At 45.8% G+C, this 13342-nt stretch overlaps 1 protein-coding gene across 7 annotated transcripts in view; it reads right to left on the bottom strand.

Annotated features, from left to right (window-relative positions):
* The window catches only part of myo15b (myosin XVB), a 248999-nt gene that overhangs the window by 199085 nt on the left and 36572 nt on the right, over positions 1–13342 (bottom strand). For 6 of the 7 annotated variants that reach the window (XM_069929307.1, XM_069929308.1, XM_069929309.1 and 3 more), the window contains 3 exons: positions 12712–12835; positions 2477–2572; positions 603–734 (listed from right to left, as the gene is read on the bottom strand). In XM_069929307.1, coding sequence (XP_069785408.1) covers positions 603–734; positions 2477–2572; positions 12712–12835 — 352 coding nt within the window. The remainder of the gene's footprint in view (positions 1–602; positions 735–2476; positions 2573–12711; positions 12836–13342) is intronic. The other variant, XM_069929311.1, reaches the window with a different exon arrangement.

Here is a 13342-nt window from a genome sequence, read left to right as displayed (position 1 = left end):
TTCATTTCAGAAAGTGGTGACGTGCCCAATGATGGGTGAAACAATTATGGTGCTGGAGTTGCTGTCACTCACGGTCATGAGTCGCAGGCAACCTAAAGCAAGACTTCCCCCCCCCCCCCCCCACCTCACACATTGATAGGAGGGATCATGCACAGGTGAACAAGGCGACATTGGGTATTGTCTTCAAACCGCACCCCCCACTCATCCCACTCTGAACAGAAAGTCCTCTAAGCAGCATCGGGATAGATGGATATCAGGTGAGTGGAGAAGAGAAATAAAATATCAGGCCTGAAATCAGGGGTTGGATAACAGCCAGGTAGAGATGCAGTCAATGCCATTAAGGGTTTAGGCCATGTGAATAGGAAAGGATAGCTAAAAGGGAGCAAGGAATACGCAAATCAGAAAGTAGACTTTACGTGAAGGAGAGAGAATGCCTCCGATTCCCCTGAAGAAGAAATTGACGTGTGGATGAGCACACAGAGAGCGGACTGGGCCCAGCTGGAAAGTGGGAGGAGGTCCATGCACGTATGGGTAGACCCACATCCCTTCCTGAAATCACTGCCACGTGAGTAAATGGAGGGTGGTAACAGAATCCATCTGACCTGAGGCAGGCTGGTCTGATCATCAAGAATCCGTAGAATCCCATAAGGCTTCTCTGTGATGAGGTTTAAACAGTTTTGCCGACTGGAAACGGGAATGAAGGCCCAACTGATCTGTTCCCGAGAGTACTCCTCCTGTGGGATATGGAGGGAGAGAAGTTATATACACCAGAGATCTTTTGATGGATTAGCAATACCTTGAAGCTAAAGGGTTCTGTATCTCTGGTCTTGGCATAACTAAACACCACTGAAAGTCAGAGCACAGAAGGAAATTGTTCATCTCCACTTCCAAGACTAACTAGGGGGGCCTAGACCAGAAGCCATAGATGAACCACAAGATCCACAACATAGTGAAGACCAGATTTGTGGCATTCAAATCAGCCAGTTTGAATGGCATAGCTCCAACACAATCTATAAATTTGGTAGCAGGTCATGATGAGTCAGAATATGGGATGGAGATCTAAAATTTGGTTGTGTGGCACAAAGATAACAATCTTGCTCTCAATGTCAGCAAGTCCAGGAGTTTAGGAAAGGAAGGTCAAGGGACCATGTGCCTGTCTTCATTGATGGGATGGCAGTGGACAGGGTTAGTCAATTCAGGTACCTGGGCATCCACATTTCGGAGGATCTCTCCTGGGCCCAGCACGTGGAGGAAAACATGAAGAAGGAATTGATATGCCATAGGCGTGGACCAGACAAGTGCTATACTAATACTGGGCTTTTATTAACAGACTATAACCATCACTAAACTGGCCAATGGGAAGCATCTCCATCTGTTATACTGGTAGGGTGGAGCATCTCTACAGCTATAGCCATTAGCAAGCGGTCAGTATAATACGCCCCTCCTCCCATTACATCATCACAGGAATTCTAACAGCTCTACATTCTCAGGAGTCAGAGGAGAAATCAGTGTGTTATTGAATATCAAACTTCAACAGGTAGACTTTGGAAAGTACTGGCTGGTTATGGATAAGGGTAGTTCTGGGCCTCGGGTTGAAATGACAAATTGGAGAAAGGCCAATTTTGAGGAACCACCCAATTTGGGGATGACTGTTCTATACTATTACATGGCAATAACTGAATTCTGAATCGTCAATTCTTCATCTCCTGAAGCAAAGATGTTCCTCCTGATCCCACCCTGAATGACGTTTACATTTTTAACTCCTTGGCCTTATTTTTCCATCTGATCACAAAAATCACAAACCTTCATAATTTTTTGAACCTTCTATCAAGCTTCCTCCTTTGGGAATAGCCACAGAATCTCCAGTCCAAATCTACAAATAATCAGTTTACCATCTCTGATATCCTGCAGAGTAGAGGCATCTGCTTCAGTGGTAAGTGGCAGAAAGGTGGGGGGGGGGGGGAAGTGGAATGGAATGGACTGGAGTGACATGGGATGCACTAAGAGATGGAGTGGTGCGGAATGTGATGGATCAGTGGGGCGATGGAGGGCAATGGGTTGGAGTTGAGCTGCAGTGGGAGATTGCCTTGTGGTAGCGTAGTTACATTTCAGAACCACTGTTTCAGTGCTCAGGTCACGGTGAATCCATGTGTACAACTCTTGCTTTTAGTATTGGAAACCCGGATAATTCCAGCCGGGATTTCTATGGGGACAATAGGTGGGGTGGGTGCTTTGGTTTGTCGGGTGTGGAAAGCAGTGGGTGGGTTTGAGATGAAGTGGATGGCGGCGCTCAGCTCAGTGAGCACAGAGTGGCTAGAAGCAGATGTGGGGAGTAGAGCAGGAGTTCAGATTGAGTTCCTGTTCAGGGTGAGTGGGAGAGGAGCGGGGCACAGCTGAAGACAGAGAAAATGAGCCACCCGGTTGCATGAACAAGGAGCTCGATCTGAAGTGGTCTTGCGCCCACTCGTGCCATTACCTGCTCCTGTGTAAGCACCGCATGGGTGAAGAATTGTTGCAACTGCTCATTGGCGTAATTGATGCACAGCTGTTCGAAGCTGTTCACTTCCAGGTCCTGAGGACAGATGCACAGGAGAAACAGTGTACAAGGCACAACAAAAAATGGACACAGATTCCTCCCCATTAGCAATGCTTCAAACATGGCTCCTTCCCCCATTTCAGTGCTCAAGTCCCCCGGAATCTTGCACAATAATTATACTGACTATTGCAAAGTCACAACATGGAAGACATTCAGTCCATCACATCTGTATTGGCTCAATCCCATTCCTCTCTCGCCCCCACATAGCCCTGTATATTCTTTCTTTCTCAAAACTACTTAGCTCACTATTGAGAGTTAAAGTTGCCTCCTCCACTAGCCTTGACAGTACATTGCAGACCCTAACAACTTGCTCTGGGTGTTTACCAAACACCTTTAATTCCACATCCTCTGATCCAGTAAAGAGAATTATTTCCATTTACCTGCTTGTATTATGCACTAATTTAAATGCCTTAAACAGATCCTCTCACAAAAATCATTGTTCTGATTCCAGATTTGTTGTCAGAGTACGTACACAACATCACAGACAACCCCGAGCTTCCTTTATCCTTGCGGGCACGGGCCGTGGCAGAATTACCACTAATTAGTAGTGCAAAAAATAAACTGTACACAGCGTAAGCATGTAAGCCAATGGTTCTTAACCTTTTTCGTTCTGCTCACAGACCACCTTGTGGTGATGAGCTCTGTGATGAGTAAGGGATCACTTAAGGTGATCTGTGAGTGGGAAGGTTGAGAACCACTGCTCCAGACCCAATTGTTACTGAAATATTTTGCTTGAGAAAAATTGTCATTGACCCATTTCCTTTGGGGTTCTGAAACCGTGCACATAACGAGTCAATTAGGGCCGATTAATCACTTTTTCTTTCCACCCACATCCCACCTTAAGCAGTCACAGAGCACCGATAGCATAGGGAATACTTAGTGAGATGTGAGTGGAAAAAAAAGGTTGAGAACCACTGATGTAAACAAATAAAAAAAACTGCAAACAGATAACAAATGTAAACAAACTGACTGTGCAGTACAGAGAGAATGAGAGAATCAATGAAGTGCACATGTCTGAGGAGGACAATTCCAGCGCCTCCTGTCTGTCCACAGGACTGAAGTCTTTCTTCGATAGATGAGCCGACTGCTCAGCGAGTTTAAGATAATAGCTATTACACAAATGTGGTTGTAGGGTGGCCAAAACTGGGTGCTCAATACGTTGGTTCTGAAAAGGGATACATTGAGTGAGTGACTAGCAGGTGGAGTTTAATGTGGGGAAAGTGTGAGCATGCACTTCGATAATTTAGCCATACACCACAGTAACAAGGGCATTTCGGCCCACGAACCCGTGCCGCCCAACTACACCCAATTAACCTACACCCTCCGATATGCTTTTAAACAGTGGGATTCAGGCTATTGAAACCTGTGCCGCCCAATTACACTCAATTATTCTGCAACCCCGTACTTATTTTTGGAGGGGGTGTTTGAGCAGCACAGGCCAGGAGGGCTTGTTACCGTGCTGTATCTCTAAAACACACATTTGTAGTCTTTGGAGTTTAGAAGAATGAAGGGTGACCATATCCACACATAGGAGACCCCAAGTAAGTTTGACAGAGTAAATGTTGAAACCGCGAAGAGACGGAGAGTCTTGAGCAAGGGACAAGGTGAGGGGCCAGTCATTTAAGACAAAGGTAGGTAGAAATTTTCCTCGATGAGGGTGGCGAATCTCTGGGATTCTTGGCCCCATGGGCGGTGGATGCTGAATCATCAAAAAGTGGAGGTGGAGAAATAGTTGAGAGATCAAGGAACTGCGGGGTATGCACAGAAGAGGAGATGGGGTTAACATAGGTGGAATGATGGGACTAGCTCAAGGGGCCGGATATGAGGGCCCTGCTCCTAGTTTTTGTTGTCTCAACTTTTTTTTTCTCCCGCAGATATGGAATCGGTGCAATACTCCCACCTCCAAATCTCTAAGTAAACAGTAGACCTGAAAACTCCAGGCTAAGAAGCGACCGTTCACCTTTCTGATTCCGTTACATCATCATTTCTCTGGTTTGAAGTCAAGCTATTACATGGCAGCTCATCAAACTCTTCTTAGAGGCCCATATATATCACATCAATTACTTTTCCCTCAATGCAAATTCACCAATAAATTCCATCAAGTAATATAGATTTTTATTAGGCTTTAAAGATTCCATTTGTGTGATTTTGGAATTAGTTCTGGACCATAGAACACTACAGCACAGAAAACAGGCCTTTCAGCCCTTCTCGTCTGTGCCAAAACATCGCTCCGCTCGTCCCCTTGACCTGCGCCCAGTCTGTAACCCTCCAGACCTCTCCCATCCATGTATCTATTCAATTTATTCTTAAGAATAAGCATGCATTTATTGCATCATTTATCGCAACTCATTCCACACTCCCACTACCCTCTGAGTGAAGAAGTTCCCCCTAAACCTTTCTCCTTTCACCCTCAAGCCATGTCCTCTCGTATTTATCTCTCCTAATCTAAGTAGAGTTTACTCACATTTATTCTGTCTATACCCCTCATAATTTTGTAAACCTCTATCAAATCTCTCCTCATTCTTTTACATTCCAAGGAATAAAGTCCTAACCTGTTTCATCTTTCCCTGTAACTCAACTCCTGAAGACCCGCAACATCCTAGTAAATCTTCTCTGCACTCTTTCAATCTTACTAATATCCTTCCTGTAGTTTGGTGACCAGAACTGCACATAATTTTCCAAATTTGGCCTCACCAATGTCTTATACAACCTCACCATAACATCTCAATACTTTGATTTATGAAGGTTAAGATGCCAAAAGCTTTCTTCACAACCCTGTCCACCTGTGAAGCCACCTTCAGGAAATCATGTATCTATATTCCTAGATCCCTTTGTTCCTCCACACTCCTCAGTGTCCAACTATTTACCGTGTATGTCCTACCTTGGTTTATCCTTCCAAAATGCATCACCTCACACTTATCTGCTTTAAATTCCATCTGCCATTTTCTGGCCCATTCTCCCAGTTAGTCCAGGTCCCTCTGCAAGCTTTGAGAATCTTCTCGTTGTCCACAACGCCTCCAATCTTAGTGTCATCAGCAAACTTGCTGATCCAATTTACCACATTATCATCCAGATCATTGATATAAACAATAAACAACAATGGTCCCAACACTGATGCCTGAGGCCATCACTAATCACAGGTCTTCCATCTGAGAACCAACCATCCACGACCACACTCTGTCTTCTCCCATTCAGCCAATTTCAAATCCAATTTACAACCCCTCCACGGATACCTTGTGTCTGAACCTTCTGAACTAACCTCAAATGTTGGACCTTGTCAAAAGCCTTACTAAAGTCCATGTAGACAACATCCATGGCCTTTCCTTCGTCAACTTTCCTGGTAACCTCCTCGGAAAGCTCTATAAGATTGGGTAAACATGACCTACCATGCACAAACCCATGCTGACTTTCGTTAATCAGCCCCTGGCTATCCAAATTCTGGTATACCCAATCTCTCAGAGCACCCTCCAATAGTTTACCTACTACTGACATCAGGCTCACCAGCCTGTAATTTCCTGTGAAGTCCTGCCCGAGTGGATGGGCCATTTTGAAGCAGCTCTCTGAGCTTTCCATCTCATTGTTCTGATGCTGTTGCAATGAGGTCACTACGGTTACAGTGAAGTTATAGCTCTCAGTTATAGCAGGAGAAGAAAGACACACGCACCAGTCAAGTGTATTCAACACCGAGTTTATTCAGTGGCATCTCTGCCTTTTATAGTCAGCTCGGCTGCCTCACCATCAGGGCGCAGCTTGTGTGGGCCAGCTGCTGATTGGTTACCTCGGCTGCCCGGGCCCCGATTGGGCCCCCTGCAGTCCACTGGTGGTGATTGGCCAACTTCACCACTCTGCTGGCAGCCTGTGGAAGCGGGCCTTTCAGCCGCGCGACGCATTGCCGGTCGCCGAATTCGACGGCCATTTCCTGCATCGGCCCAAGGCGCAGGATGCGCCTAACTTTAGAGCTGACAGTGAAGACACTTCAATTCTATTCTATTCAAACTACTTAGGCAGATCAAAGCACGGGCTGAAGAAAGATCTCACTTCTTCTGAGGATTCTAATAAATCCATATTCAGTTGAATATATCCATTTAAGAATGCACTTCTCATCGTTACGAAATGGCCAGACCTTGGGTTGAAATAGCCCTTTGAACATTATTGAACAAAACAAATTTTCAATAAATCAAAGGAATTTTGACTTATTACTCCAATCTGGTGAGGTTTATCCCTTGACAACTAAATGTAGTCAATTGTTCAAAGTAAAGATGACCCTGAAGTGAGCTTGTATTCTTTTTATAGATAGGATAGATTTCCCTCACGTCTCAGTGTGTTCATCTGCAAATTCGACTGCCTTGAAGCACTATTTAAAATAAATGCATGGAACCAAAGAAATGGAGCGAAGTGCAGACATCATTAATCAATACAGTGGGGGATTATTTCTAAGGATTGGTTTTCAGTGCCACACAGCCGATGGTTTTTCCTCCGGGACCTGAAGCCATTCATTCATGAAATGTACCTACTCAGAATGACGTGGAAATACGGAAATTGTGGGAAGTTTTAAGGTTTGCGGGGCTTGTACGTCTTCCGCTGAGGATCAAACCAGTGCGGGTTCATTGTTGTGGAAAGAGTGCAGAAAACACGAAAGAAGTTCTCGCTCATTTTCTGCCTGTGAGTATTGGAAGTGCTGCCCATGTCCCCAAATCGTTGATGGGGCTGGAGACGCCACCTGGTGTCGCAGTAGTAGACTTTATTCCCTAAAGGCCATTAGTGAGCCTTCATAACCACCACTGGACATAAATGGCTGTTGATTTGGCTTGACACCTTTTGTCAAAATTATATAAAGATAAACAGTTGTCTGAGCCTTGGCTAGCTGCAGTGAAATTTTCAAATAAAGGCTCATTTCTTTTTAGATTCCAGCTTTAAATTTGGTGTTGCGAGCTTCAATTCCCCAGCTGCTGCATTGAGTTTCAAACTCCTGTCACTTGATCAATGGTGCAGAGCTTCAGCTACTCGTCCTATAACTTAACCATTGTCCCCAGCTGGAATTATATGAGTTTCTGAGACCAAGCAAGAGTTGTACAGATTGATTCACCGTGACTGCAGAAGGTCTCAAAACAATAGCCATTGAGGCTGTGGTTCTGAAGGGTAGTCGTGTTGCGATGTGAGAAATGTAGCAAAATTGAAAACTCTGACAAGTAATGTTACAATAATGACCCCTTCTAGTTATTAATAGTTGAGGTTTAAATATTGGCCAGGTGGCCCAGGGGAACTCCGTGCTCATCTACAAAGCATTACAACAACTTGTATTCCATGGCTGTTGTGATTCAATAGTCATTTGTTGGCATGTAATAATACAGAAAATGTAATATTACACAATTTTTTGCCTGCCGTAAGATAAACAAAGAGTCGCCATTAGCTTTGCCCAATGCCCCTTACAAATTGGTGAACCGGACCCAAAAGGAGGTCCCTTCAGAGACACTGAGTGTTCGTGGATTCACCTCCAGCACTCCCGCAGCCGCACAGACTCTTGCTCGACCCATTGGTAATCGGTTCTCCAGATCCAAACTCAATCAGGAAGGCCCGAGGCCTTTCGGGAGCCCTTCTTGCCCTCAGCATCCCAGTTCCGGTACTCAGTTCCCCTAAGCCAGCTTGAGTGGGTCATTCACCCGCTGAGGCCCTCACTGGTCCGACGAGAGGTCATTGTCCTGTAGGGTCCGTCTCCTTCTCAATGAGGGTGTTTCTCCCTGTTCCTGGTGCGCAGCACCGGTCCGCTGCTCCCAGGGAGGCTACAGCCCTTGGTGGCTGCAACCCAGAACAGGCACCGCCATCTTGGCCACAGACCCTGCAGTTGCAGGATTTTATTTAAAAGTGCCATAGGCATGATAGCATCTATCACAGGGGGGTCATATTACCTCATGGGGGGGGCGGGGGGCGATGGCTGCAAGTGGGTGAGGGGAGTCACAATTCCTCGTTTGGGGAGAGGCAATGCCTATGAATGCCCCCCCCACCACCCACCGGCCCCTTGGTGCTGACCCTGGTAGGCTCTGATAAATGACTGTTTAAAGCTGGTATGGAGCCTTTGAATTAGGACCAGGTGGTTGGACACTGTGGATTAGCGCTGTGAATCTGACTGCTGCTGTTACAGCAGTTCCAGCTGCGCCACCATCTTTTTCCATGAAGAAGGACCAACTTTTCGAGGACAGGTACAACACTCCACAGAAATGCTCTATTTATCCTATTCCATTGATTTTTTTTTAAGTACTGTACTCATTGTAAAATTCTCTCCTCACCGTCCCAACCAGTACTCCCAGAATGTGCAGAACATGGACAAAACACAGTAAAGTTCTGAAAAAACCTTGGCCTCTTATACTGTGGTATTTATCTCTGTGTCCACTCCTCCCTCTGCACACTCAACTCTTTCTCCAGAATCCCGTTCTCCTGGCCCTTTACTCCTTCAAGACGTTTTCATCACAGGTCACCGAGGCATTGCTATCTGGCTGAATTTTTCCACTTGACTCTCACTCTCTCTGAAAGTGGCAGCCCTCTGCTCACTAAAGCTCAAACCCATTGTTGCCATCATACCTGCTGGCGAAGGCGGAAAAGGCGCATGCCTTGCGGTTAAAGCCAAACTACTTCCAGATCACAGGACTGGACATCTCTCAGACAGCGCTTCATGCCTCCTACTCGACTATCACTGCACCACTGGTCAAGGTATCCCACGAAATTACTGATGCTACTGCCACAGATATTCCCTCACTGCCTTCAGCCTCAAAGTCTTACGACCTCTGTGAAGATCGCTTTGTCGGTAGCCAGGAAGTGTGTAGAGGTTGCATGGAAGTCCGACTTGCAACTGAGTATTACCCGATGGAGTACAGAAATGCAAAGTTCCCCTGGAGAAGATCACTTATAACTTCAGAAGGAAGTTATAAGTTCCTTCCTTCAGAAGGAACACTGATGCGCTATCGAGCAGAAAAGCAGGCACAAAACATAAAGGCTGTTCAATAGGCTTTATTCCATATAAACCCACAGAGCTGGCTGTGAGAGTAGTTGCGCTGGCTCTGAGACTGATGTCAAGGGGGTGGATCTAGCTTGTATCCCAGAGGCTGATTGACAGCCGGCCAGGTGTTACCTTGTCCTCCAGTGCTCTTCTGCAGGTACACAGGTCGCCCCCTCCAGTCGGCTAGTGGTGTATCACCACAGACACATCTACTGAAGGGTGGCAGCCGTACCTGAGGCACATAGGGGGACAGATATGATCTATACACCCTCCCCCTTAAGAAATAAGTTAAGATACCAACCATCCTGACAGATAAAGAGACTGAATTAAGGTTGTGGTACAGATGATGGATGTTTTAATTTTTTTTCCTTTGCCTTTTTGGTTTATTTAATATCCGGGAAAGGGGTAAAAAAGACATTATATACATATATATACATATGGATATTATATTGTGTGATAAGAAAATGTTTTATATTGTTTGTATATATTTGCTTGAGCCTTTTAAAATAAAATATTCAAAAAAAGGTCTTTCAACCTTCTACCTCCTCCCCAAGATCTGCAGGCAGGACCATCCCAGTAGATCCATTGATTCAGCCTGTTCTCCCGCACAATCCATTTCTTCTCACTTTGACTGCAGTCCCTTCCGTGTCACATCCATGACAACTCTAATGGGTCCACCACTTGGATAGTTTCCAGTTTCCTAGTACAAGCTGGTCCATTTTCACCATGGACTTCCAGTCCCTCTGTACGTCCAACCCATCAGCCTTTACTTCTTCCCTGAAAAGAGGCCGACCAGACCTCCCCTCTATCGTCCCCCTGTTCTCGCCTACACGTGAAATGATTTGTCCAAATCAGCTCACTTGACCCAAGTCAAAGCTGAGGGTATGGTGACTTGCACAGGCCCAAGCCACACCTGTTGCTTTGTTGGCTACATGGCACAGTCCCAGCTTCAATCCAACTCTGGGCCTTCCTTCAGCTCCTTTTCCAATACATAGATGCGTGCTCTGGAGGGGTTTCTTGTCCTTGTACGGAATCCCGATATTCCATTATCACCACTGCCAGTTACCGCTCTGTTCACTCTTGCACAAAGCCCGTTAATGATTCTTCTCTTGCTGATACTTTCTTGTCATTTCTGTCCATCTCAGGGGATGTGCTGACTGCTGATATCCATTCTAAGCTCACCTATTCTCATGGCCATCAGGACCTCGCCTCCTTCCATCCTGTTTCCAGACAGCACTCCAATCAATTCTCCAACAGAGCTCCACCGTTTCTGCTCTGATAATAAGATTGTCCATATCGGTGCCGTTGAGATGAGTTCTTTATTCCTTCATTGTGGCCTCCCCTCTACCATAACAGACAAGGTTCTCAACTGTATCTCCTCTTTATCCTGCACTCCCATTCCACCTAGTTTGGGCTCTGCTTCTCCCCACCTTCAATCACTACCTTCAGAAATGATCCTCTATAACAGGGGTGTCAAACTCAAATGCACAGAGGGCCAAAATTAAAAACTTGGACTAAGTCATGGGCCAAACTAAATATTTATTGAAAATTTTCAACAACATCTGCATTTTTTCTCTTCTTTCAACATATGTAATGTTAAACTTTTTCTTATAAAAAGAAATGTTTAATAATAGTTTTGGTTAAACTCTTTCCAGAAGAAGCATTAACGAATGAGAAATAAAATATTCAATAAATAATATTTCTCTATAGCCTTTAAGCTCCTTTTAAATGTATTTTTTTCACAAGCCAACAAGTCAAAATAATAACAACTTGCTTCAATGACAAACAGGTTCGTCTTTTAAAATGATGAACATAGAGTTTGCCTCCCACCTGTCTTGAAAGGTTCTGTTTTCTGTCTTTCGTTTGGCCATTTTTCGTAAGGGGTTTATTACACGTGAGTTGGGCGACAGGTCGCAGACGCCAATGAAAGTAAAGAGAGGAGGTGGGGGCAATTAGCGGGCTGACAGGCCGGCGCCAACGCATTTGCAAAGTATTCTGGGATTTGTAGTATTAGCTGTGCATGCGCTATACTGGCGCGGCGGCCAGCGGGCCAACTCTAATACATATTTGATATGATCTTGCGGGCCAAATATAATTATATCACGGGCCAAATTTGGCCCGCGGGCCTGAGTTTGACATGTGTGCTCTATAAGTTCCAACACTTCTGATGGGATTCTGTCACTATGTTCCCCTGCCCTTTCAGAGTCCCTAAAGATCTGTTCTGTCTGTGACCTCCTGGACTGCTCATCCATCTCTGCACTCAGTTGCACTCACTCCCATCCCACTTTGCCACGGGACTGTCCCTGCCTTCCAGGGACACAAACACTCCTTCCAAGTGAAGCAGAGATTCACTTCCAGTTCAGTGACTGGCATTCAGCGCTCAGCAAATGAACTCCACCACTCTGGGGAGATGCGGATTAGGTGACCACTCCTCACAAGAGTCACCCTGAGTTTCTGCTCTGACTTCTGGCTCCAGCCATCACTGCCCCAACAATTTCAGATCTTAGCCTGAGCAACAGAACCTCACCTTCTGCGGGAGCAGATCGATGCCCTCAGAGATTAATTCTGAACTGCCCAATTGCAGGTAAGTGCTGAATTTTTTTCTCTCTCCATAGAGATGTGTCAGGGTGTTTATTTTAACTTTTGTCTCTACATGCCTGTTTTTAAAGTAACTCTCATCTTGATGTTAGTCTGGAGCCTCCATTCTTCTCATTGCTGCCTCATCCAGAACTGAGAACACGTTCTCAATTTTCCAGTTCTGTGCCCGTTTAACTCATCACTTCTTCGTTCTTCCACCACTCCCTGCATTGGTTCCAGAGTTCCAGCGACTCGTCTTTTTACATCAGCAGAGTTAAAACTCCTTCGGTGGACTTACCTGGTCAATGCTGGAACCTCAGGAACCACTCGGAGCTTGATTACAACCCATCCCTAACATGGCCACAAACTGCGCCATATTGCATAAACTAGACTTTTGGAAAATGCAAGAGCCCGCATTAGTCTGCTCCCTAACCCTCAGGTTACTGATCAGTCTGCTGTAATGTGTCACCTGTTGAGGTAGATGCCTGGGCTTCAGTTTCACTGCAACACAATAAACACCAAGCCTTCCAAAGCTCACCAAGCTTACCTCAAACCCATAGATATCTACAACTCCCACAGAACTGTCCATCTCTGCTGGCATCAGGCACTCATTGATTTGCTGCACCAACCAATCAAAGAGCAGTGAATAGAGGGCTTTGGCAATAGAGTCCCTGGGTAGAAAAAAAAATACAAAATTACTGCCAACTTAATCACCACCAGGCAGGAGGAGAAGAGGAAGACAGGAAGGGAGAAGGACAGCTGAAAGACACAGAGAGAGGAAGTGAAGGACACCTATATGGGAATGAAGGGTTCATGGTTGTGGCTAGTCCAGGGCAGGCCAGGAAAATGCTGACGATTTGGAGCTGAAAGTGGAATTTGATCATCAGTGTTGAGGGCAGGGTCAGAAGCCCGGGGGGGTGGGGAAAATGGTCTGAGGGGAGGCTGGTGATCAGAAATTGAGGGGAAGACGCAGGGTTTTCCATCAGCCAGAGGTTGAGGGAGTGTCGAAAACTCTCTCAAGCAATCCTGCCCCTTGGAGCCAGAAGGGAAACAGCCACAATCAGGGAGGCAGCTGCCCCCCGCCTCCCTCTCATTGGCAAGTCCTGGGGAGCCATGCAGGAACAAGCTGGGTGGCTGCAGGCAATTGGTTCAGGAGACGTTTGAGGGCTTCCTGTAAT

This window comes from Narcine bancroftii, chromosome 3 (genome assembly GCF_036971445.1).
Source record: "Narcine bancroftii isolate sNarBan1 chromosome 3, sNarBan1.hap1, whole genome shotgun sequence".
NCBI classification, from domain to species: Eukaryota; Metazoa; Chordata; class Chondrichthyes; order Torpediniformes; family Narcinidae; genus Narcine; species Narcine bancroftii.
The sequence above is the reverse complement of the archived record's forward strand: the minus strand, read 5'-3'. Positions and strand labels throughout refer to the sequence as shown.